Source organism: Scatophagus argus, chromosome 18, assembly GCF_020382885.2.
Source record: "Scatophagus argus isolate fScaArg1 chromosome 18, fScaArg1.pri, whole genome shotgun sequence".
In the NCBI taxonomy this organism is placed as follows: Eukaryota; Metazoa; Chordata; class Actinopteri; family Scatophagidae; genus Scatophagus; species Scatophagus argus.
Genome location: NC_058510.1, coordinates 14,593,995 through 14,620,274, shown reverse-complemented (window position 1 = coordinate 14,620,274; position 26,280 = coordinate 14,593,995). Strand labels below are relative to the sequence as shown.

Sequence of the window (26,280 nt, the reverse complement as noted above, 5' to 3'; positions counted from 1 at the left end):
GCTTTTTTTATTCAGCAGGGTGATGAGACTCGGAGTGTGGAAAAAATACCACAGGGACTCAAAGAAAGAGATGAGAGCAAAGGGTTTCAAACAAGTTGATTACAAATGACGGTTAAGCTATGGTTCTTAGTCCGCATATCCATTTTCAAATAGGGATTTTTCTCGACTCTTTATCTGGTTTTCCGGCTGCCGCAAATTTTCACGTTCAATAATCGCATCCGGCAACAAAAAACAGCCTGCTAAGAGGCAAAAAAATTAGCAGAAATGTGCCCAGGGTGTGTTGCAGCCGAGAGAGAGATTTGAGAGCTTCAGCAGTATTTCACAAAGACACCCTTATATGTTCAGAGCGGTTGCCTGTTAAAGCTAATAAAGATTCAACAGGGTGCGTTCTCCACTCTTGCCAAGTTGTTGTCTTTTTCTTTTTCTTTCTTTTCAAAGATTCTCTGTGATTAAAACATCACGCGTTGAATGTCATTCAATGCAATCATCCAACATCTTTTGATGAAGGAAAATGTGAAAGACAGGATTTATGGAGCTCACCCTAAATGGCATATAAATGAGTTTACTACAAGCTGACCTTGAAAGCTCAGTCTGCTTTAGAAGAAACTGTTTTTAAAGTCTGCTTTATGGTGCTCAGAGATAATGGGTGGCTTATTAGAAAACATTTTTCCCTGTTTTAAAATCATGGAGAATAAAGGGATTCAGATAATAACTTAAAATATTTCTGTTTGACTCCCAGTGGTTCGTAATCATGATTGCCGGTAAAGTATTCTTAACAATTTGTCCCCGCTTTTCATATGAAGTATGAAATTACCTTTTTGTTGAGGGTTTATCGTGCAGTGAAGTGCAGAGAAAGTATTCTGATGCTTTACTCACATAATACATGTCTTGAATTCTATTTAAAAAAAAAAAAAAAAGCAACATGTACTTGATATCAAAACTGAAAGTGCTCATTATGTAGAATCACACCTGTCAGTGTTGATTTATAAAAACAAAAAAATCTCTTACAAGTCAACAGTCAACTTGTTTCAAGTCTTTAGAAGTGAGTGTGATAGGAGACATAATGGTTATATTTCTGTATTTTACTTTGAAGTGATCTGATGCTAGAAAATGAAACTAGAAGTTTTTTATTGAAAAAAGCTGAAAGTTATGGGAAAATGTAGACTTACGATCGTGTGTGAAATGTTATAGAGCAGATTTATAAAGTAACTAAAGAGGAAATACTCAAGTCCAGTCCTTGAGTACTAGTTATTGCACTTTTCATGGCTGGTTTCTTCCCACAGTGCAGGAGACAGCTGTTAGCAACACAGATCCACAGCACTGACCTCAGGCCTGTAGCTGTACATCCTGCAGTATGGCTTCCTACTACTGCTAAATAGTTGCCATTGGTCTGATGCAATGAACATGTTTTCTCATGAAGAATAATACTCCCAACAAAAAACTTTATACTTATGTTGGAATTCCTGCATATTCTTGGCAAATTTCCACATTAATGTACTTACTTGCATTTTTTTTAACATTCCCTTGGTACATTATTTGTTCCAGTGATCAACTGCCATTACAACACCCTTTGAAGAATGCAACGAAGGGAAGAGTTTTCTCTCTCATGAATGGTACTGGAAAACAATAAAAGAAGAACTGTAGCAGTTTTTCTACTCAATTTCTTTCATGTACTTCACATCTGTTCTGAGTGACTGATACTGTGTCAGCATATTTGTTGGATTTAAGCATTATAATGGAAGAACAGTCTTATCCAACATAGCTTTAGTACAGTATGCAGCAAATTAAAGGGGCATTCCACCATTTTTACACATAGAGTTTAATGTAGGATACTACTCAGCCTTTGAAAACAGTTTCATAATGTTTTCTGTGGCTCTCCAGGAAGCTTTCCAGTGTTTGAAAAAATAACCCCTGTCAGGGGATGTAAATACGAAATGCCACTGAGTTACATTATGGGATACCCAGTTAAGATGCAGAGTTTTTGGAGCTTGTCACCTTATTAGAGACTAAAAGTCTAGTTTTCTCAGCCTCAGTAACACATGCTGATTGTATTGTTTCCCTTCTGCGCCCCTGGTTGACATCAGTGACCTCATTGCCCCATACTTTTATTCCACACAAAGAGTCCAGCTCCTTCAATCAGAAGCTTGGTCTGGTCTTTTAAGCTAAAAGCTAAATTTAGGTAAGACCGTCTGATCAAACAGCCTTAACGACTGGTTCTCGGTGTGTGCAGCCCTGTGCAGTGTAGTCTGACGTAGTCCGGTTTTAAGAGGGCATTTTGCAAACATGCAAGTAGAGCAAGAGGAGAACCATTGCTATCAGGTGGAAGTAATGCAACATTAAGCAGAAACACTGGGGTAATACATATGCTGTGGCTGTTTGATAAATATTATTTAAAAACAAATTTTCTCCAGAGTTACCTGCAGCTTAAGAGATGTTGTTCATTCTAGACTAGCAGTTTTCCCTTAAGTAGAGGCCAGTGTGTGGTAATAATGACTTTATGGACACCTGTGACCGGGCCCTGTTTTGGTGAGTCAGTGGCACATGGTTTGTGGAGGAGGAAGCACTGGGGCATTAGTTAGAATACATTTAGTCACAGGTGCTGCCATCAGTCATGACCAATAAAATTACCTCAGTCCTCAGTCCCCGTTTTGAAAGCAGCATGTCTTTGCCGCTAGACTCAAGCAATTTTGCGATGGATGGAATTGCATGGAGTCGAACTGCAACAAAAGCCTCTCTCAAGAGGAAACCCAAATCCCCATGGCTGAATATAATGTAGATTCAAATAAGTTGAACTGACCAACTTAGCCTCAGAAAATGCTGGTAATATTACTTCCCTTTGATATGATTGCAGTTTCCTCAAACTGTTAGCTCTGGTTGGTGGGCAATTCTACACAAATTCCCTTTAATTCTTGACAGGGAAATTGCACTGCTTGGCTTGATTGTTACCACACCTCCCACCTCAACTTTGATTGCATGTAAATGCTGCTTCAAAATACTGTGTTAAATAACCTTTCACCTGACAAAATAGTCTGTGTTCCATGTGCTCTCAAAATGTGTATTTATCTCTTGAGTTACCATAGTGAGGCGTCTTGCTGTTAAAAGCCGTTGACAGTATTATGTACTGAACAGTAGTGCAGTTGCCATAGTGAGTAATTCCAGGTTTCAGTCTGTGATGTACATGCTTTTTGACAGTACTGTTATCCTGGGGTGTGACATCTTTGAATCACCAGTAACAGATGTAGTTGTGTGTGGAGAGCGCCTCAGGCCTTGACTCTACTCTACCTTGTTCCTTTTGACCCTCTCTTTTTGTATTTCTGTGATGCAGCTGATTATTCCTGGTTTAAAATCAGCACAGTGCCTGTGGGGCACTGTCTCTCTCTCTCTCTCTCTTTCTGCCTCTCTCACTGTTTCTCTTCCTCCCCTCTCCTCTCTCCTGCAAACTGAAGGCAACCTCACTGCCAATTTCATGCCAGGGTAGTGAGCAGCGCAGCAGAAATTATCCACTGCAAAATTGATCTAAACAATCGCAAAGTGGAACGGCAAGGAAAAGCAGGAGAATGAAATTGGGAGAGTCTGTTACCTTTTTCAACTTGCTTTATCACCCTGAAGTAATTGTGGTGCATTGCTTACAGGGATTGCCACTAGTTGAAGTCATGATATAGAATTTTTTATGCCGCTGTTCAGTCATAAATATTGTATATTTTCTGTGCACTGGTACAGTAGGTTTATTTATTGTTGTTGTTGTTGTTGTTGTCAACTGATATTCAAAAAAAGAACTGTGCCGAAAGATGCTTTAATAGTGTAAACCGTTGACAGATTTGATTAATCACTGCAGCCAGCTGTATGCACAGGATGATGTGCATAATAATATACACAGTTCTGTTAATGACCAGTTTACACCCAATCAAAGATCGGCTCCTTGTAAAACAGACTAGTGAATAAATGTGTATGAGCCACGGGAGGAGCAGTAAACAGGAACCGTTATTACTCACAAAAACAACATTAAATACCCTCACTTGTCATTTTGGAACATGTTTTTTAACACTCAATTTAGAAAACGAATTGATACAAGCCAGTCCACAAACGTGTCAGGAGTGTGAGGTGTTTTTGCTCAAAATTAAATAAAATAAAGAGTTTAATCTGGTGTTAGAGACTCTCCTTGCATGAAAAGTGGATCTTAACCAGTGAAAATAAGACTGCTCACTATTGCCTATATGTAATATTATAATATTACACACAATATATACAGTATATAAGTCAAAGTATACTTAATGTACAGAGTCAGCCGAAATAATGTATACATACATCAGGAAAAAAGGGTAATGCCATCTGTTGGGAAAACATCGTACAACAGTACACAGTGTTATTGGAATTTGATCAAACTTACAAAGAGGTATCTATATATAGAAATACTTATACAAATTAAATATTTATGCATGTTTTTCTTTTCTTGATGTGTGTATACATTATTTTGGTTGACTTTGTACTTTTTGATAAATACTTAATACACCAACACACAGTTTTCTACACAGTCTTTAATTGCATGAAACAGTCATTTTTTTCCACAGCTGAAAACTACCCAGCTGGGGGCATGTGAGAGGCACAGTGTTTTTTCAGCTGAGACTCTTTGGTTGCTATGATACAGAATATCCGTGGAAGTAGCTGACCCCTCCTCCAAAATGTTCCTCCATGCATTATTTTTCATATTGCATATTGCAGCAGTCTTTGGATGTCATCTGGTTGTGTAGGATGTGACATTTGGTCACTGATAGTGATGAGCACAGCATTTTAGATGAACAATTTTCAACAGAAAAAAAACCACAACAAATGTACCCCTACTTGTAGCATAACGTAAATACACATCACTCCCAGTACAAATAATTCAAATATATGCTGACGTCAGGGGGAAAAAGGGTTTTGGTGCTTTACCGGTTTCGCTGACGTCACACACAGGAGAATGGTCTGGAAGGACGAACGTCTGCGTGATGTTAGCAAAACCGGTGAAGCACCAAAGCTTTTTGTGAGTCTCATGCTGATGTCTTTAAAGAAAATCGGCGCTAATTTCTCCTCAGTGTTGTCACTGTATTTCCTACATTTTTCAAATAGAACCAGCTGCATACATCGAGTGTATCACACATATCACAAACCGCTAACTGAAACCAGTCCAAGTTCTAAAACCCCTCTGCCCACTAACTGCCCATCACTGAAGACAGACATGTGCTGCTGTGTCTGTCTCTGGTCATGTTAAAGCTTTCTGTAAATTGAAGAGCACGGTCTGGGCCTTCTCTAAGTGAAAAGTGTTGTGAGATCCGTTGTTATTTAGCGTTTGTGCTGGCAAAAGGAATCAATCACAAGAAGGGTTTCCAAGATTGAAGATCTTTGTTATATAAACATCTGAGTCAGTCACTGCAGAGTAAGGGCGGAATAATAATGATACATGTTCACATTTTTGTACTAATAAAAACCTGCACTCCCTTTTCTTATCTCTTTCCATTAACTTCTTTCTGGTCTCTTATGGCATACGGTATTCACAGGTCTACACGTTTTAAATCATCATCATCATCATCACTTCTGATGGACATGTCTAATAGCTGGTGGGGGCCACCTCTACGCTTGAGTCAAGAACAACTGCAGGGTGTTATCCATCATTATGATAATGCTGATTTATTTTTTATCATGTCATGTTTTTCCATCAACCATTTCTCTAAGGACTCACACTGTCTTTACTGATTGCCCAATCACTGGCCAGCTCTTAGTCAACACTCTGGGTTATACAAGACACATATATGAAACTGACTGAATAATTATAATTGGGTTGAATAAATGTCTTGTAAATAGTGGCTAAGTCGCTAAACAAACAGTTATTGCAGTTTTAATTAATACCAGTAAAATAACTTGACAAAGTGATTTGTTTGATTCATTTTGTATATATTCACAAGAAATAATGCAGAACCAACCAGAGAAAGAAATACTTACTTGACAAAAAGCTTTATGTAAGGTCTGTTTTTAGTCCCATTTTCTGATCCAAGTAAGCACTTTGTCACTTAGTTTTAAGTGCTGTATAAAACATATATATTATTCTAATGAGTACATTAATCCCATTTTTTCCTGCCATCAACTTGACAGTTTGTTTAAATAAAAAAATTAATTAAGTGTTAGATTTTGTTAGAAGCTTCCAAATGTAGTTTCTGGAGTAAAAGTTTAGCTTATTCCACCCTACCTTAGATTTGTGCTCTTTTTTTCCCTCAACTGCCCACACACACTCCTCCCTCCCTTCACTTTTTCCTCCCTTGCCCTCCTTCCTATTCCTCATCAGCGGAGGTGTCAGGACTCCACCGCCGCAGTGCCATCTGGGCCAAGGCTGATAAAAGCTCATGTGCCGGGCCGGCGATGCCTGCAGGTCTGCCAGAAGCCAGCGAAGCCTGACTTTCAGGGGCGATGGGAGAGATTTGTGGCAGCCGAGGAAGGAATGTCATGCCGTTAACGTGCTGATCCAGCCTCTCCCCCCCTCTGCACCTCCTCTGTCTATCTGTCAGTCAGGCTCTTGCATGGCCCTGCACTGGCCTGGATCCTTCCTCATCTCAAAGGAAAGCCAACACAAGACAGGATGACTTTGTGATCTGTGATCTCTCTCAGCATTTGCTTCATGTCTCACATTGAAAATGTCGCTTAGGTGAGATGGGTGGGTTAGAAGCTCCTCACTCAAGCCACCCTTGAGTTCTTGAAGAAGTGGAGCAAACTGCGCCTGGTTCTTCTCCACGATGCTTCCTTACTCACTGGCACAACAGGCTGACTTATTCTATCAGTGACACAGTAATTAGTTTTTGCAGGCCCCACCCAGGAGCTGATGAATCTGCGCTGTGGTACTGAAGACTGGCCAAAAGAGATGATGCTGCTGTCCCTCTTTCCGGGGAATTAGAAATGCTGTGACCTCCTCAAGGTGCTATTATGGATGCCTACGTCTGCATCCCAGTCACTGAAGACATTTTACGTTTGCTTCTCAGAAGATAAACTCACAGTATTTGGCCCTCCAAGGGTATTTTTAAAATATACTGAGGCAGGAGAAAAACCACAGTGGTTATAGAGCCTTGTGGCCACACATGTCAATAACTGGCTCATTGCAGCACCCTTAAAGCAACCACAAAGTCACACAGAGCTGCTGAACTTGGGTTTCAAAGTAAATATCGAGAAAAGTGTCTTTTTCTGTTTGTAAACTCGGTCCACTCTGCTGTGCCGCTGCATGTGAAGAGGTGAAATTACTGAATGAGAAGGCATGGTGTTAGCCCAGTTTGTGGGTGGAGGGTCTCTTCAGCTAATCCTGACTGGGGTGGTGTGATAGGAGCTTCTGAGGAGACGCTCACTCATGCTCCTCAAAGAACTGTGGTGATGGAAATAACCCACAGTTATCTGTCAGAATGACCTTTTTACCCTGTTCTGCTCTTACGTTCTCCTTTTCATTTCACTGTGAGAGTAAAAGGAACTCTTGTAGGATCAAGTTAGAGACATAAGTTCAGTCTGAGGTCTGTTTTTACACCCATCCGTTGCTGTTAATGGTTGCATTTTATTGGCTTTATTTGATTTTAATTTGTCTTGTACTTCTTTCATGTTTGTCTTGTATTTTCTTTATGCTGCTTTACCACTACGACTACTTTAAAATTTGCCATGACAAGATTTTATACAAATTACGAAATGTATACAACGTGTTATACATTTTTGACACAGTTGAACCAAAGGTATACTCATTACTTCCTTAGGGCATGTTAGTGATATCTAACACTGTTGAGACGGGCCGAGGTGAAGAGTGGCAGCGCACTGAGCATGACCTTATTGATGGAAAATACATCCCTTTTCCCACATTGCAGTATTTATTCTGAGAAAGGCTTTGTGGCGACTCTAACTGTATTTTCTAAAATACTTGAGGTGCGACTCCTCTGCTGCATATGAATTGGTCTGAATTAGAATCAGATTTTCACTACACGATTGCTGTTACCGAAAAGAATTTACAGTAATGATATTATTACAATGTCTATAGAAAAAATCAATCGAATCATCAGTCATCTTTAACTTTCTTTATTATTTGTTTTGTCTCCTTGGCTAATGAATTACACTCAAGGTACAAGTGTAGGGAGGTGGAGAGAGAGTCTGTAACCATAACTGTACAAAAAGAACAATCACACTTAATGAATAGCGAAACTGCAACCAGAGAACTGATAAAGATGAAAGATCCACAAGGCTTACATCTGTGCTGGATTACTCACACAATATTATCATATTTGTATTATTAGCATGATACCAGTATTTCATTTTTAAATACTGTGGTTATTGTCACTACAGGCACATCATAACACCGCTGGTCTGATTATAATAAAGTACAAAAAGAATGAATCAGAAATACTTTATTGATCCCTGGGGGATCCCTGGGGGATATTAAATGAAAAGTGTCTAATTTTCTGCTGATTCCTTTTTGTTTTTTCATTTTTTTGAAGAAGTGTATTTTTTGAATGTGGAAAACGTACATTTGTTTTCCTCCTTTGTGAATGCCCGTGAGTTCTTGGACTTTCTTGAGAATGATAAAATATCTTCCACAGACAGAAAGAACATTAAGGACATGCATTTGGTATTTAACACTGAGGGTTACTATTAAACTCATGGATTAAGGAATTAATGGAATCAACAGAAAGTTTATGACAAGCATAATAAACATTTGTCTGTGTGGAACTGTTCAACAGGTCTGGACCTGAGGCACGCCCAGGTGGTGGCGCTATCCACGGGCACAAAGTGTATCAACGGGGAGTATCTGAGTGACCAGGGACAAGTGGTCAATGACTGCCACGCTGAAGTGACAGCCCGCAGAGCGCTGCTACGCTTCCTCTACTGTCAACTCGAACTGTTCTTGAGGTAATAGGACTGTCTGTGCAGCATCGTTCTTTGAGGGTTGCACTTAGATTGTCTGCAGCTTTGAAATTCCTGTGATATTTATTTAACACCCCTGAAACGGTCAGATAATGCTCACTATAACTAGTTGGTTAGTAGTCTGAAAGACTGCTTTGTTTTTGAAAAATCAATCATCCTTATTGCATGCTTCTTCACTGACCACATACATGTGAAGTGACTTATTTACTGCCAAGTCTCATCACAGTTCCCTAAAGCTTAATCTGACATTTTTATGTAGCTTATTTTATTTATTTTAGACATAAATCATAACATAATGAAAGAACAGAATAAAGGTTAAAATCATTTGTATATGATATAATAAAACATACCTTTCTTCAGTTCAGTACACTCTGAGGTTTATCTGTCTTAAAGTCCAGCTGAAATTAGTTTAGATTAGATTAGATGCTCTCTAAATCTCACGTCCGTCCTGTGTTGTCATTCATTTCATGATGACCCCCCCGCCCACTTTAGTATTTAATTGATGAAAAAATGATATGAAAAGGTATGATTAAGTGTGATTTCAGTTTGACTAACCAGGCTAAATCTCAGCTAATTTCAGCTACTTACATTCCTGAGCCAAATAAATCACTTAATGACTCCTCTCTAGTTGTGATGCTGTTGTTTGAGCATGAGCATGCTTTAATTTAATTTAATCTCTAATATTAAAAGTACAGTTGCTCATAATGCACTAGAATTGTCTCTTTCAGTGTTACATTATTGCGTTGTGTACTGCATTCTACTGTTGTATCAGGTCAAGGAGGAGGTAATCATACGTGCTTAATATGCACTGTGCTGTTGGGTGATTTAATCCACTTCAACAGTACGGCTGGTTATGTTCCAAATATGTTCATTTGAATTCATTTCAATCTGGATGTCATTTTACTATTAATTATTTCAAAGTGGAGGGAATGTTGGGATGTTTTATATATTTACGTACAATTTAACTGCTCATTTTTAGATCAGCTTTTGTACTAAAACTACATGGGGTGGCAAAAACTACATTTCAGTCATTTATCCACTACTGTCAGTGATGTATTTCATCTCCTCTGCTTGCTACCTATTTTTTTTACACACACTTAATTGCAAAAACACCTCAGTTAATTGTAATAGCTGACTCAATATCTGGATGTACTTTTAAACTTTGTTTTTTCCAATTAGTTGAACTTCTCTACAATCTTTTCAAGTGCTCCGTAGCAACTGCAGAAGTACCTCCTGGGGTACACATACCCCGGGTAAGAAATGATTGATTAAAGAGATCACATGTAGCATTTCCACATTAAAATGTCTAAAACAAATGACTAGACTTTTGTTATATATTTGGTTGAATTGTGTGCTTTAATTATCTCAAAAGGCTCCAACAATGTTCAAATCAAGAGGAATCAGTATTTTTATTCAAGGTAACAGTGCATTTCATTTGGCCACCTGTTGCTGTAACTTGCAGGGTGTGGAGTCAGAGAGTCTGTGTTACAAACATTACCAAGAACCTTTCTGTCTGAGACACATCAGATTTTCATTAGCAATGGTGGTAATTTAGCAAAGACAATAACTCCCATGGTCCCATGCTACATACATCTTTTGTTTTGATATTACTGAGAGACCCCAGCAGCAGTAACGACATACTGTACATTTAAGTTTGTCTGTTGCCAACATGCTGCTTAGCTTTGATAGACTTTAGTTTCCAAGGTGCCTTTTACCATGTATTACATTACAGTATGCTTAATAGTACTAAATATCTTGTTTATTGCGACCTCCCGCTGCAGTGCCTAATAATACTCTCTCCTCCGTATTAAGCTCCATGGAAACAGTACCTCTTTGTTCTCCAGAGACTTCTCCATAACCAGCCATGTGTGTGCTGTTCTCTCCAGCTAACTAAGCATACTATCACACACTCAAATGGTTCAGCTCAGGGTCTCACTGGCCTGTTTGTTTCAAGCTCTTTTTAACTGTACCTCCTTTGTGTGCCTTTTCAACCTGTAAAGTGTAAAGTCTGACTAATATTTTTTTCCAAAATTATTTAAGTATCAAGAGGCAGTCTTGATGAGTTTTGACTCATAAGTGCCTCTGGTGCATAAGCATATATTATGTTTTTGAGCTCCCTGAGGAAGTCGATAGCAAGGCTGATTCATCAGATTAGTGGTTAGAAGTCTAGATCGTTGAATGTCATATTTGCATACACAGCACTGACTTTTTGTCTTAGCACAATGCTGGATGGCAGGTACAGAGACTTTGCGGCTGAGTAAAATGGCTAATGGGGAAGATAACTTATAATGAAATGACCAAACAAAATGCCACAACTGCCATATTTACACTCAGTGAAAGGACATCGGAGACAGAGGAGATGTTATATAAAGAGTGCAGTCGTGCTTTGCATTATGATGCGTAGTTTAAATATATTGTAGCTACGTGTGTGTGTGTGTGTGTGTGAAAGATGAAATCCTTATTCCTGCTCACAGCAAAAACAATGACCCATTTTTTTAAGTTAGATTATATATCACCTGGTCTGCCACAGAGCATGTATTCAGCTCATTGTTAATGGATGGGTAAAAAAAAAACCAAACAACTTTTTAAACTTCTGATTTTGCTGCCTTAACAAATGTGCAGCATGTTTTCTAGTGACTCATATTGCTCTGGTGTTCTTCTTACAGTATATTATATGCACAGGTTGCAGTTGCAAGCAGCCTCAGACAGAAAGTAAAGAGTTCTTTTTTTGTGTAATTTGTTTGAATTTGAGTTTATTTGCAACAGATGTTAGTTTAGACGTTACCTAGCACAATAAATACTGACCCTGTGTGAGCAGGCTGCTTCACCCCAAACAGCCAATATAAAAACAGACAGACGTCAGACATTAGCTTTAGCATTAGCCAAGCAATATACTGGTACCACAGATAATTGTGATACCTGTGTGTGTGTGTGTGTAGCAGCTCAGCCGCTGTCGCTGTCTGAACTCAGGAAGTCCTGTTCTTCCACTCCAGTCTGTTATTTGTACTCCGGGATTCCTATACTCGCTGTGTGTATAAGAAATAACAAGGCGACATTTTCAACATTTTTGTCAGTACGTACCAAAGTTTCATGTTTCCACTGAGTTCCATCAGTTGCAGTGTCAGTAACAGCATCACAGTGGCTATAAAACAGTTAATATGGCGTGCCAGTAAAACCCATGCTGCACCTGACATATTTCTCCTATCCATGCATCTTTGCTATATATTTACCCATTACTGTAACACAGCCAGTTTAGTTGACCTTCATGATGACACTTTCATGACTCAAATGCAAAGTGCGTAGCTGTAGACCACAGGTTAAACTCTCCCTGTTTCCCTTGAGACATTTGGACAGCCTGAGTAATGTCCAGGAGTCTGTGTGACAGCAGGAGAATGGACTGTGGTGAGACAGAGGGCCAGTGTCCATCTCTCTTCTCTTCTCTGCCTCACTCCATCATTGGAAACAAAAAGTGGAAATCTATTTTCCATGCTGTGATGAATGGTGTTACCTTTCTCATCAGTCTCCTTACTTGTTGTTTGCTTTTTCTCTTTTTCACGACTGAAGTAAAAGACCAGAGGACTGGGAGGAGTCGATATTTGTGCGGCACAAGGAGTGCAGCTACAGATTGAGAGAAAACATCCATTTCCACATGTACATCAGCACATCGCCGTGTGGCGACGGGAGGCTCAACTCGCCCTATGAAATCACCACTGACTGTGAGACACCAGGCTTTTCTATTACTTATAAGTTGACATTGTTAGAAATGGAAAACGAAACCTATTGTTAATAAACATATGATGTATTTCTTTTTAATGTAATCACTTTTGTTTTCTTTAGGATCTCAGTCTCTCAGGTTTATAGAGAGATCATTTTGTCTGACAGATGTTCTGAAAGCCGCTGCTCTGCTTTTTTTTTTTTTTTTTTTAAACACAACAGAGACAGTCAAGAAGCTGGCATCCTTTCATGTCACATCCCGTTTTTGGCCTCTTTCAGCCACGCTGTGCTGACTAGATGACATTTTATTGCTTACCCACTGAAAATAAATTGTGTATTCATTTAGACCGTTTGCCCAGCATTTTTCTGCCTGCTGGCCTACATGTTGAGAAATGTAATCCAGACTGCATTTTCCATCATTAGAATGTATATGCATCCCTTCTCTTCTTCACAGACTGAAACTGCTATTCAGATCCATGAATATACACTACAGTGGAGTACGTGGGCAGATTTTCATGAAAGCAGTCAGGATAGAAAGAAAGCGGCGAGGAAAGTCGATGATGTCAGTGGAAGAAGCCTTTGAACCTGACACTTTTGGTCATTAAACTTTTTAAATGTTCTGCAGAGCGCTCTTGGAGATTAGGACATTACTTAGTACCTTTTCCTCACTGTTCTTAAACGCTGCTGAGCTGCGAGTTGGAGCTTAATTTTTAGCAGTTGTCACATCAGCCGAAGCCTGAAGAAAGGAAAGGAAGAGAGAGAGTTGAAGTTTAAGCAGAAAGAAATGAGAGAAATAAAACAAAAATTCTCTCAACATGCGCCCTGTTGGGGAGATATCCATGTTGCAGATTTACTCAAAACATTATCTATGTTTTATCCTGTACCTCAGTTTCCTTTTTCCTTCTTCCTGAAAGAAAAAGAAAGTCAAAAACACAAGGACTGAACTGTCGGCTATTATTGCAGTAGTACTTCATACCATGCCTATAAACTGCATCAAGGTGGCATTTCTTTCATCCAGAAGAATCGTTCCTTCTCTTCAATCCAAACAGTATGCTGCTTTGTCCACCCAGCAACAGCCCAGTCAAATTAATTCAGAATTCGGCATTCAGTGATCCCAAAATAATGTAATTCCCTAAAATAAACTACTAACTGTCATCTTACAGAAATATATAACAATAATGAGTCATTTTTTTCTTATTGGATAAACTTTTTCTAATTACATGCAGCTAGTTACACATGAACACCAATAATTAGTAGCTGAGAACATCCCTGATTATACTGAGAGTGTGTACTACACAATGGATCGTTTTCATAATATATTAGAAGCAATAATGGAAAATGTGTATGGTTTAGCTGATGTCTTTTTGGACTCGTATATTTTGAGTAAATTTGATCGGAAATCTGCAAAATGAATCTTGGCTGCTGATTAAATCTGAAACAGCTTTGTGTTATTAAGGAACAACAGGCTTCATTATCAGCTAATTAAATTGGGTATCCAGCAAAACCGTGTAATAAGAAATGACATAATGTGAAGCGATGAAGCTCAGGCTGAGATTGTGTGTGTTGTGTTGACAGTACACAGCAGCAGACACCTCATGAGAAAGCACCGCAGCCACCTACGGACCAAAATCGAGTCTGGCGAGGGGACGGTGCCTGTGCGATGCCGGGGGCCCGTCCAGACATGGGACGGCGTCTTACAGGGCGAGCAGCTCATCACCATGTCCTGTACCGACAAGATCACCAGGTTTGTGCTGTCGGATGTTACCTCTGGATTTGAAATTCTCTTACTTTCTTTTTCTTGTCCTTTTTGGTGTTCTTTCTGTTCAAAATCTAGCCTTTGTTGATATTTCACTTGTTGATTTTGTTATTTGTCAGGTGTGTCAAAACTAAATTAAACAAAAGCTCCTTTCTGTCCTGCTGCCATTCTGAACATCCATGCAGACTGATTTATTCTTCTCCTTTGGTGAGATTAAAAATCTGATCATTTCATTTGTCAGATAAAGTGCTGCCCTTGGTTTCTTTATATTTAAATTGCAGAAATTTAACCAGTTTGATATTGAACTACACAGAAAGTGCTACTTTGTTCACAAATTTTCAGTCTTACATTACTCTTCATATTTTCTCTGTGCTCGGGTAACAATTTTTTTTATGCTAATTCAGTGACCGTGACTCTCTCATAAAAGTGAAGTTGAAAAGATCCACACTTGTATTTCTAAATGGATTAAAGAAAACATTCATAGGACTTCAGCAACACCAATAAGCCCTTAAATATAATTTCATCATTTCTCTCATTGCAGTTATTAGTGTGTGGATTGTGTTGATTTTGTTGTAAAGGTCAACACAAGACACCTGAGTATAAACCCCTAACAAACCATGTGATCAGCACATCCTTTCACCCAGGAGGTGTCTGGAGGAAGGGTAAAAGGATTTTTTTTTGAAGGTTTAACTTTATTAGGAGATTAGCTTCCTTATGAGAAAGAGTGATCTCTGTTTAAGTAAAGCTTTCTAAAGTGCACTTTGTGAGGTTTGTCTGAAGTTTACTTTGCTCTGTGTGTGTACATGCATGTTTGTGTTGACATGAGCTGTATGTGAAATCTTTTTATATACTGGATGGTGATTATTGATTTCCCATATGTGACTTGAACAGCTAATCCTGTTGTAATGAATTTGTGTATTTATCACGTCATTGTTTTAATCTCCAGATCTGTAGCTAGTATAGTCATACAGCCTTTTGTCCGCTTTCTGCTGTTTATTCACCTTATGCCAGGTACATACCAGAATGTAATGGCAGGTTTTCTATGGGCTGCTGTGATTTCACTTGATCCAAAAATGTGCTGTAGGTTTGCTAGCAGAGTGAAGCTGTTTAGTTTTAGTTTAGATTTACTACCTTTAACTCACACTTGAGCGTTTTTACTGTCTGGTTACTTGCTGTAAATTTCAAATGTTGAGGCAGCTATTTAAGGTAATGGTATTCTATAATTGAGTGAAATAAGTTTATTGGCAAATTAAATTTTGAATAGAGCAACTGTTCTAATCTATTCTAATCTATAAATCTAATCTAAATCCAAGTATGACAGTCAAAATCCATGTAACTTTCGCCAAACTTGATTGTTCATTGCAATGTTAAATGCTAAAATGTTTAAGTTAGGCTTGTAACATAATCCACCACCTTCTTTCAGAAGTCACATAGTAGCTAAGTAAACTGTGAAATAATTTATGGTAATTATGAGTAGTGATTTGAGTTTAGTACTAACAACAAAATTCTGAGAATTGCAGTTGTGAACAACACTTTGATATTTAAGTCATTCACCATCTTAATTTAGCATGTTAGCTTGCTAAGATTTGCTAATTCACACAAAACACAAATAGGCCTGCTTCTGAGGCTGATGGGACTCTGAGGTGTTTGTTCATTTGTTGGACAATTTTGACCTCATATTGGAACCATCTGGGAACCATGAATGTTTCTGACATGGACAAAGTACCTGACTGACATAGCCATCCCTGAGTCAGGCTATTAGCCTGCCTAAAAACTCTAAGTTTACAGTCTTCAGGGCACTCAACAATAATAAAGCTCTACTTTCACCCGTGATGTGTTATTTTCTAACAAGTCTGAAATCATTTTTTTGTAAAGTCTTAGTTTTTCTGCCAGGGTGGGCCAAAACAGGAACCGAAACCAGGAATTCAGCTTAGTAAGCACTGCACTGTGCCACTCTCTCTCTCTCTCTCTGTGTGTGTGTGTGTGTGTGTGTGTGTGAGTGTGTGTGTGTGGAAGGGTTGGCACAAACACAGACAGAGAAAGGGAGGAAGAGACAGAGAGAGGTGAACCCTTCTCCTGTGGAGCTGCTGTTAATTTGACCAATTTGATTCAGTTGGCCAGGGCTGGAGATGGTGTGATTAAATCTACCCAGGTCACCAACGGGGGTGAAAGCAATTACTTTACAAAAAAATAGAGTGACGGGGGAGGGAGAAGGGACACCCTGCTTTTCTTCCCTCCCACCATCCCCTCCCCTCCATCCCGCCAGGGCAGACGGCAGACGCACTCTCTTTGCTCCACAGCCTCCCCTTTCTGATTTTTTTTTTATATATATTGCTGTAAATGATGGGTGGCCGTCGTTAAAGTGAGTGGGTCACCAAGGGCCAGTTTATCAAGGTCAGGGTGGAGGGTGGAACTGAGAGGAGCTTAGGACCGCAAACGCACACACACACACACTGCTGCAGTCTTAAAGTGATCCCCTGGATACTCTTCTTGTCCTCTGTCACACTCATTTTGCAGCCTGCCATTACTTTTTTATTTCCCCACTTCTTTCAGTTCCTGCACTTTATTATAGTTAGTTCAGCTCTGACCATCGGGGATTTTTGAATCTTTTCTCTTATTTTAAACATCTTTGATAATGGCTGACGTCTCACCCCATTATTGCTTCACCATGTGATTATGATTTTGTTTTCTTAAGTTGTACCTCTGAAGCTCCTTTGCTAATATTTGATGTGAAGTCGACAGCTGGATTTAATTGAGGGGCCTAAATGGCTTTCATATAACAATGATGTTCTCAATTCCACTGCAGTTTTATGCAGATGAACACATTACTTTAATGGTCGGCGTTTACTGGGGGGAGGAAAGAAAGGATAGATGTGGCGAGAGAGATAGAAGAGGTCTCTCCCCTCTCCTCTCTTTAAATGCACATGCCCGAGCCAGATGGCTGTCTTTTCTTGCATGAGATTAGAAGATGTTTCTGATTCACGGTGTCGCTTTCTGGGTAAATTAATATTTCAGGCTAAACTATTTCTGTTTTGGTGGAGCACCGACGTTGTGTGTGTGTGTGTGTGTGTGTGTGTGTGTGTGTGCGCTTTTTTTTTTTTTTTTTTTTTTTAGAGAAAAGCTCCTCCTCTCTCTGTTTGAGAGGGAAGGACAGATCTCGGTGACAGATTGTAGGAAAAGCATAGGCGGGCGGCGGGCGCTTCGTGAGCACATTTAGTGATTCCCTGAAAGCCGTTGATGTTAATTGACTGCTCGGGAAACGAAAGAAGCTGTAATGAGTGATTATTAAGTCGGGGGGTACAAAAAAAAAAAAACAAGCAGCCGCTGTAATTGCATCCATGATAAAGAGACATTGATTAACAAAAAGAACAATGATCTCAAAATTAGTAGCATAATGTCGAGCCTTTGGTTGTGTCTCGCATAAGTTCATTAGTCCAGTGCACCGGAGAGTACACAGCTCATGCACACAGCAGGCTCTCTCTCTATGAAGGGCAGGGATGATAATAAACATGATAATTATCATTTTCCATCCATAAATTAGCATCTGCTGGTTAAATAGAGGAGATTTGGACAGTAGGTGGCACATGACCAGCTGGCTACAGTATCAGGCATCCGTGCCACTGGGAGAATTAGCCCCACAATGATTTTGTGTCACTCGTGGATCTCCCAAAACCAATCCTGAGATGATCGGCTCTCGCGCTGAGCAGTCGACAAAAGCTTTCCCGCAGTGCATTAACCTCAGTGGCACTGATGAATGCACACATTGTAATGTGTTGTTCCGTGTAATGAATGCTGATGTACTGACCTTTGGCACCGTTGTTGTTGGAGGTGGTACTTGGTCTCTGAACCAGGGGAACGTGAGAGAAGAGTACTTGTGTGTGTGTCTGTCAGATTATGTGTGTGTATCTGCTTGTGTGTGTTGTCAGGCCAGTGGCTGTTATTCATCACGTCCCACATCAAGATAATGATCAAATTGTCTCTACCTGTCATTGAAGCACTCACATCTGTCTCCCTCTCTTTTTTCTCTTCCTCTTTTTCCTCCTTTTTCTCCCCTGATTCTATCTCTTCCCGCCTAATCTCCCTCCTCCCAACTGTTGCCATTCCTTTTTCTTTTTTTGCTCTTTCTTTCATCCATACCACTTATCGTCCTCTCAATTCCTCACCAACATTTTCATAAATGCTCACTCTCTCTCTCTCCTCCCCCCCTTATCTACTTCTCAAACAATCTTTCTCCCTGACTTCCTCTCTCTTGACTTCTTCCACTTTCCACTTTCTCCTCCCTCACAGGTGGAATATCCTGGGCCTGCAGGGGGCGTTGCTGAGCCACTTCGTGGAGCCGGTGTACCTGCACAGCGTGACTGTTGGCAGCCTCCGTCACACGGGCCATCTGGGCAGAGTTCTAAACCAGCGGTTAGAGCGCCTGGGCCCACTGCCCGCCATGCACAGGCGCAACCAGCCCCTACTCAGTGGTACGGCTGCAAACACTCACACAACTTCATGTACTATTTATTTAGTTTAAGTCATCTTTTCTTTCTTTCTTTCTTTCTTTCTTTGACAGCTGTGAGCGCTGACATTCAGTCGCTTTCTGCATTAACACGGCAGACTTGTTAGTGCTAACGCGTATACACACCCAGCAGTTACAAGGAAACATTAGCGTTCATTTGGAGTCATGTTTGTGTCCACTTGGTGAAGCCCAGTATTCACTCTCGTTTATCAGCTCCTAAGAGAAATATGTGGCTCTTTATCTGCTAAATGCTCCACTGTGTTCATCAGCTAGTTGCTAGCTAGAATGTGGTGCTGGGAAGGTCATTTACAGTGGAGTTTAGAGCTTTTCGCAGCTGCCTGTGGGCCAAAATAACAACACTAAGAGAGCGCTGAGAACGGACCAAATCAGAAAAGTTTCAGGCTGGGACACCAGAACAGTAGTTAAAACATGCTATTAAGTTCTGTAAAACTCAGGGGAACTGAAGAGTTGGATAGTAACTCTCTCTTTCTGGTTCTTTTTTTTTTCTAATACTAGCTGTTGTTCCTTTAAAGATAAGTCTTAGTCTAAGTGAAAGATCCTTGGGGGACACATGATAGTTTGATTGTGTTCACTTTTAATGGTTCTTAATTTTAATGTTTATGTTCCTAATTTTAAGTTGCAGGATCGGAAGAATTTATGCTCTTTAACTCTTGGGTGGTGGGAATAATAACATGTAGCCTATCAAGTTAATTACAAGCACTCAGAGCATTTGAACTCATTGAACCATTGTTTTCACAGGTTGGTTTACTTCTAGGTGGTCTAAACAAAGTTTAATATTTTCTCCATCTCACTGACAGACTGTGCTTTCAGTTCTTTAAACAGGTACTATCCTGTGCTAAATAAAGGCATCTCTGTGTTTTCACATGGGGCCACTCCATACAGAGATCCTGGGCCATATGTATATAGTATCTATTTTCTGAGGTTTCTTTTAATAACTATGTCAGCTCCAGACCAAATGAATCACAACAGATCACACATGTAACACCCACATGCACACACCCACACACGCTTAACAAACTCATGTACCACAGCTTCTCAGCACTCACATTGTGCCAGCCAGACAAGCAACAGCTAAGAAGTTGTCTGGCACGTCAGCCTGCAGGGCTCCACTGAGACCTGAGACTTCGTTTGTAGTGAAGATGAATGCTGGAAGAGGATCTGAATGACACCCAACTTGTAGAAACTGCATCAGCCATCACTTCAGATCTAGGCCAGTCGGAGTGGCTGAGAGACAGAGACGCACAGCGATGTAGGGCACATTTTGTTGCAAGCATCATTGATAAGAACAAAGGCGGTGACAATCGCATACTCCGTTCCCAGTATCCACCATACTTTTGTCAGGTTTCAAGTGCACTTCTTGAAGGGCATTGGAGCTCTTTGTGTTGCGGGCCTGTGCTTTGTGTAATTGGGTGCCATGAGGATGAATATTTTGTGAGGCCTGTCTTCATCAAGATTGATAATTGTACTGAGTTGTCCTCTGGTGACGATAGCTGGGTCACATTTATCACTGAATTCTCAGACCACAGCCTTCAGACAGCATTTCTCATGATTTGAAATTTTGGTTTTTAGATATGACGTTAAAGCTTTAGTTAACATTTGTGGTCTGGTATGATCCATTTGTTCATCATTCATAGTTAAGTCATTCACGCTAACGACAATAAATCTCACAGGAAGTACATCGGTTGTTTGTTTAATGACTATACATTTTGTTTTTTGTTTTTTTACCCATGCAAGAGTGAAGCTGCAGAATATCCTTTTCACTATTTCTGAGTGCTGAGGGTTCCTTTTGTTGACGAATGATATAGACATGGCCTTTACTTTCTGACATCCTCTTTACTCAAAACGAAAGTGCCCTCTTGTGTCTCTCGCCAATGCTCTGCCCTCCCCTCTGACGCATGAGGTGTGTTTTCTTCACGTGTCCACACGTCCCCAACTGTCAGTTCTTTACACCTGCAGTACCTCGTGTGGCTACGGTCTATTGAAGGGTAGAAGAGTGAAGGAAGAGAAGGGCGAAGAGGAAAGATGGACAGAGAGTGGCCCTGCACCAAATCAGTGTAATCACAGGCCTTATCTGACAGCCATTCAATGTGAAGGGAGCTCGGACAGAGAGGGGGGAGAGGCGGGCAGGCTGAGGGGAAGAGAGGGAGGCAGGGAGGCAGGAAGGGAGGGAAGAAACGGAGAGCTTTGGTTTGCATTCAGATGTCTGTGTGCGTATCTACCCCCACCTCTTCTCATCTCCTCCTCCATCCTTTCATTGGCTCTGATGAGCTCCCCGGCTATTGTGTGTCCAGGGTTATTTAAAAGCAACACCCCTAGAGGAAATTCCTGGGGATCGCAGGGCCTGCTCTTATCGCACACAGCCAAAGCAGCTCCACCTGAACCCTGAGGGCCAAACACATCGATGGACTGATTTGTCCTTCACTCTCGTCCTGCTGCTCACTCCCACCACAGCGTGAACAGAAACTGTGGCTTTGTCGTTTTGGGATAAGAAGATTCAGAACAACAGCAGATAAAGGAAACATTAATAATGGTTGTTCACAACATTTGAAGTTTTGCAGTTGTATTGAGTATACATGCACGTTTTACAGCTACACACTACTTTGTTCACGCATATTCATAATTCAGATTTTGAGACGGTCATTTTGTTTTGTGGTGTGAAATATGGCTGCATGAATCATCAGAGGACACTGGCTTTGAGTTCAAGGGTAAACCTCCAATACTAGTTATGTTGCCTTTAAAGATCCAGTGTGTAGGATTTCAGGACAGACCTTGAATATTCATAGCAGGTCGTCTTCCACGACGTGTGCTGTGTTTTTACAGTAGCCCAGAACAAACAAACCAAACACTGTTGGGATATGTGTTCCCTTGTTTGCAGTCGGCAGAACACCACCAGATGCCACTAAATCCCACACACTGGATCTTTAAAATAAAACGGAGTGACTGTAGTCCTGGAGGTAGGCCTAGGTTTTTATATAATGTGAGGCTGTCTCAAAATTTCATTGCATATCAAGAACTATTTCTATACATCTGCAAATTCAGGAAGAAGATTTTCAATCTTTTCCATCTGGTTCTGTAAAGACACAATGAAAAGGAGTGGCAACCAGCACGTGTTGTGTGCCAGCTTGTGTAGAGAGTCGGTGAAAAGACTTGTTTTTGGGACTGATGCTCAAAAGAATCGGTAGGTGTGTCTGGTTGATATGTTGGAGAGCTGCTCACATGTTAGAGATGGAAGTAGCTCTTTGTGCAGTGTATGTGCAATATACATATTGTGTGTAAACTGTGAAGCAGTTAGAGATAAAGTGCTGTTGATGGTCAACAAAGAGCAGCCTCGCCAAATCTGTTAGGGATTTGAACCGTCAGCCTTTGAGTCACTTTCTGTACTCTCTCATAAATGAATTGTGGCCACTTACACAGACATAGAAGTGATCTAGCAGCAGGTATGTGAAAGGTGGACATCCCACCTTTCACATACCTGCTGATAGATCACTTGTCCTCTTTTTTGAAGAGGCTGCAGTACTACAGTAATGCACTCTAGATAAGATGTGTACACATTAACAGTCAGGCTATCCACACCCTGTCATTATACAGCAGATTTTAAGTCATGTGTATGTGTATTGTACAGTTATAAATCCCATAACCAGTGGCTCTAATTTAGCGTCTTTCATGTTTGCCAAACACTTCCCAGAAGGGAAATTGATCAAGTCTTCAATGAGGGAAAAATCAAATTGGCTATTACAGAAACAGAGGAGTCAAGTCCATTCAAGGGATGAAATGAGCCATGAATGGAGCGAGAGAAAGGAAAAAGGCAGGATGGATAGGAGGGTCTTTTGTTCAAAGGGGTGCGTCTCCACATGCGAGAGAAGAGATGGGTAATAAGAGACTTGGAGGATTGTTACTGTGGCAGGCAATTCATTCCAGCTCCGAGGAGCTACAGAAAAGCAGAGCTGGGATTGGTGAATGGAAGAGTGAAGACGGGAAAATGAGTGCGGCAAGGAGAGAGATGATCTGCAGGCATGTATTGTGGTATTGTAGTGTACTATAACAAGCTGTCTGTCAGACGGTGAGATCAGAAGCAACTGTTGTTCAGCTGTCGCGCTGAATGTGTCTGCTGATTTTGAAGAAAGGTAGTCCACATTTAACACCGCATGATGTAATAAATAACTGAGCTTCAAGTCAAGGTGAAATCCAAGACAGCGATTCCTTTCTGAAGACAGTTTCATACATTTAGAGTGGATACAATGTTGAAGCAGCACTTAACTGTCAGATTGTGTTAGCCCCGATGCTACATGTGAAGTGTGTCTTTGACACTGTGACACATATTGAAGTCAACTTTTCCTTGTCAGCAATAAGTGAAAAAACACATCTGTGACAACACACAATGCAACATATTGGAGTGTAAACCACAGTAAACACTTTACATCTTAAAATGTGTAAGTATTAATTTGTAGCAGCAGTAATTATTTATGGTTAATCACAAAAACACTTTTGCTACCAATTTAACATCTAGGACAAGAGTTAAAATTTGGACTCCGTCCCTGTGAAAATAAGTAAAAAATGTGTTTCTTTACGAGATCTGTTTCCTCACTCCATCCCCAAGCAGATTGTGGTTCGGCGTTTTCTACTGCTTCGGACTGATTTCCAACGCTGAGTCACAACATCTCCACTCAGCTTTCCCAGAACATGCTGGGAAACCGGCTCACAAGAAACACACAAGTTTTCACGTTGAGCCCTCATTCGTTTTTCTCCCCCACTGTCAGCTCCTCTGCCTTTCTGAGACCCAGTGTTACCGCCACTTTCCTCCACTCTTCTACCTTTCTCTCTTTCTTCTTCCCGATCGCTTCCTGATCTCCCGGTTGATCGCTCTCTGCGTTTGGTAGCAAGGCTAATTATTTCAGATAGAGAAGGTGGACAGGGCGAGACAGAGAGACAGACAGGCCAATGTAAAGGTGCGTTGTGGGGGATAATATTTACAGCGTACGTCATAGCTGGCAAAACTCTAACACTGTTAACTGCAGGAACTCAGGAGCAGAAAAGCTCTCACACAAAGGCAGGAACATGCTGCTTAGATGCTCAGCAGCCCACCTGTTCTCACCTCCCTGCTCCTCCCTCCCTCTCTCTGAGTGGATATCAAAGCTTCATATAAACAAGCAATGCAGTTTCAGGCCTGGGTTGACTTGGCTTTTCGCAGCATTGCAAAACTTTATGTCTGCCATTAGCCTCAGGGAGAAAGTGAGGGAAGGGTGACGAAAGGTTAAACGAAACAACAAAGTGGAGGTCTGAAAGGAAAATTGCAAATTTTGACTTTTTATTTAGGTTTTACTCACAAGTGCATTACCTTTTGGAGCACTTTTATGGAATGTTCACATCAACAATGTGCGAATGTCTTGATTGTAATGGAGATTAAACCCACCCTGAAGTCATTCTTTCTCTCCTGTGCTGTCTTCCCTGTAGGCCTGAGCTGTGCAGAGTATCAGCAGCCTGGGAAGGCCTCTTGTGTGAGCGTGAACTGGACGCTGGGTGACGCACAGTTGGAGGTGGTCAACACAGCCACCGGACGGAGACGGGAATCGGGGACACCGTCTCGCCTCTGCAAGCACGCGCTGTTCACCCGCTGGAACAGGCTTTACCGCAAGGTAAGCACAAACATCCTCAGGGAAGCTAAAGTCCTGCCAGAGAGGACTGCCGGTTGAGTTCATCAGTGAGGAGAGAGAATCTGTGACAGCAATACTTCTGTGCAGGGACTGAGTTGTATTTTTGGCTGCTGCGAAACAGACGATGCGACTGGCAGTTGAAAAACTTCCAAGGCTTGGAGACTTGGATCATTTTAAGCAATCGTACAAAAATTTAGATAAAAATGAATACTGCATATCAGATTATTTAATTAACGAGTTAAAAGTATTGACTATGTACAAGACAAGCAAGCGCTCACAAGTCTTCTTTTGCTAAGAAATGTAAAACCATGAGCTTAAAGCTTAAATATGATATTTTGAGCATCATACGGCAACAGATAAGTTACTTGCTATGTAAAGATAGAGTGGAGTAAGAGAATCCTGAGCGGAGACTGAAGTCACTCTGTGTGTGTTATGCGAGCTTCTCTGTTCTTTGAGTTCAGAGCGGGGCTGGCTGTGTTTGTGACATTTTTGATTGTTGAGTCTCATTCCCATGTTGTCAAACACCAACATTTTGATCAGCCCAAACCTGAGAATGAGAATCAACAATTAAACGATTCTTCTCCAGAATCACTTACTGCACCTTTAAAATTCTGTTGTGTGTGCGAACTATAAACAACATTTCACTTTACAGAAATCTGACAAAACATTGAGTAATTTGAGTTCACTTTTGACGCATAGACATGTGGGTGAATTATTAACTGTGAGGTGGTGTTTTGTTCCCCATGGCAACAGAGAAGAATTCAGAACTTGCAGCAGCTCTGTTTTACACCTTTGACTGATTACTTCTCCATTGTAGCAGTGTTGAAGATTCATGGGCGCAGTATTCATTTTACTTACAAGATTTGTCAGTAACAAATGGCAATTTGGCCTTATGATAAAGGACATTTGAGAGGTGAAATGAGGGAGAGACTGATGCAACAAAGGTCCCAGTCCCATGTTGCTCTTCTGGTTCGAGTTGAGATAATTCAAAGTGATAACACGCTGGCCATTGCAAAGTGTTAAATTATCCAGCTGAGTACCGAGTCTCCATGTTGTGGAGCGCTGAGGATGTCATTACAAGAAGTTTACCGGTACATGGTAAAGCTACTGCTTTAGTGTGGTGTTTTCTCACAGCAGACATTTTGACTTTTGTGTTATTCTAGAAAAAGGTGTGACATCAGTGATAGCTCTGTTCCATATAACAATAGCAGTATGCACAGTACCTGGGCAAAGGCACAGCTAAATGGAATACAGCCATTATTGATATTGCTAATTACACTGTACTTTGCTTGTTATGACATGTTGAAATATCTGCTGTGAAAAAGTCCTGCTAATTTAAATGTTAATTAAAAGCCACCCTCCACAGCGCATCTTTTACTTGCTGGAAAAATATTATGATGTACTATTTAAATAATACGAGCATGAACAATAGTCTCTTTTTTTCTATGAAATAAGTTTCACCTCGCGCGCCGCTGCTGGAAAGCAAGAGGAAGTATTTGGATGCTGTCGAACACAACAGACCATCCTTTAGCGTTATGGATCTCGTGAAAGCACATACGCAGAGTAATACTGAAACATTAACTACAGTGACGCATGCCAACATCCACTCGATGAAAAAGCACAGACACGTGTGTTAAAATCAGAGTGGCGGAGTTCTCTGCTGCAGGGGAACGCTCTGTATAGGATATGTGGCGTTTCCTTCCCTCCGCAGATAAATTTGT

At 40.6% G+C, this 26,280-nt stretch overlaps 1 protein-coding gene across 6 annotated transcripts in view; it reads left to right on the top strand.

Annotated features, from left to right (window-relative positions):
* Positions 1–26,280, top strand: part of adarb2 (adenosine deaminase RNA specific B2 (inactive)) — a 259,292-nt gene that overhangs the window by 217,916 nt on the left and 15,096 nt on the right. For all 6 annotated transcript variants that reach the window (XR_006841375.1, XM_046370573.1, XM_046370569.1 and 3 more), the window contains 5 exons: positions 8,730–8,898; positions 12,478–12,629; positions 14,203–14,371; positions 18,671–18,852; positions 24,360–24,541. Coding sequence is in view for 5 of the 6 variants with exons in the window: in XM_046370573.1 (XP_046226529.1) it covers positions 8,730–8,898; positions 12,478–12,629; positions 14,203–14,371; positions 18,671–18,852; positions 24,360–24,541 (854 nt within the window). In the remaining variant the exon portion in view is untranslated. The remainder of the gene's footprint in view (positions 1–8,729; positions 8,899–12,477; positions 12,630–14,202; positions 14,372–18,670; positions 18,853–24,359; positions 24,542–26,280) is intronic.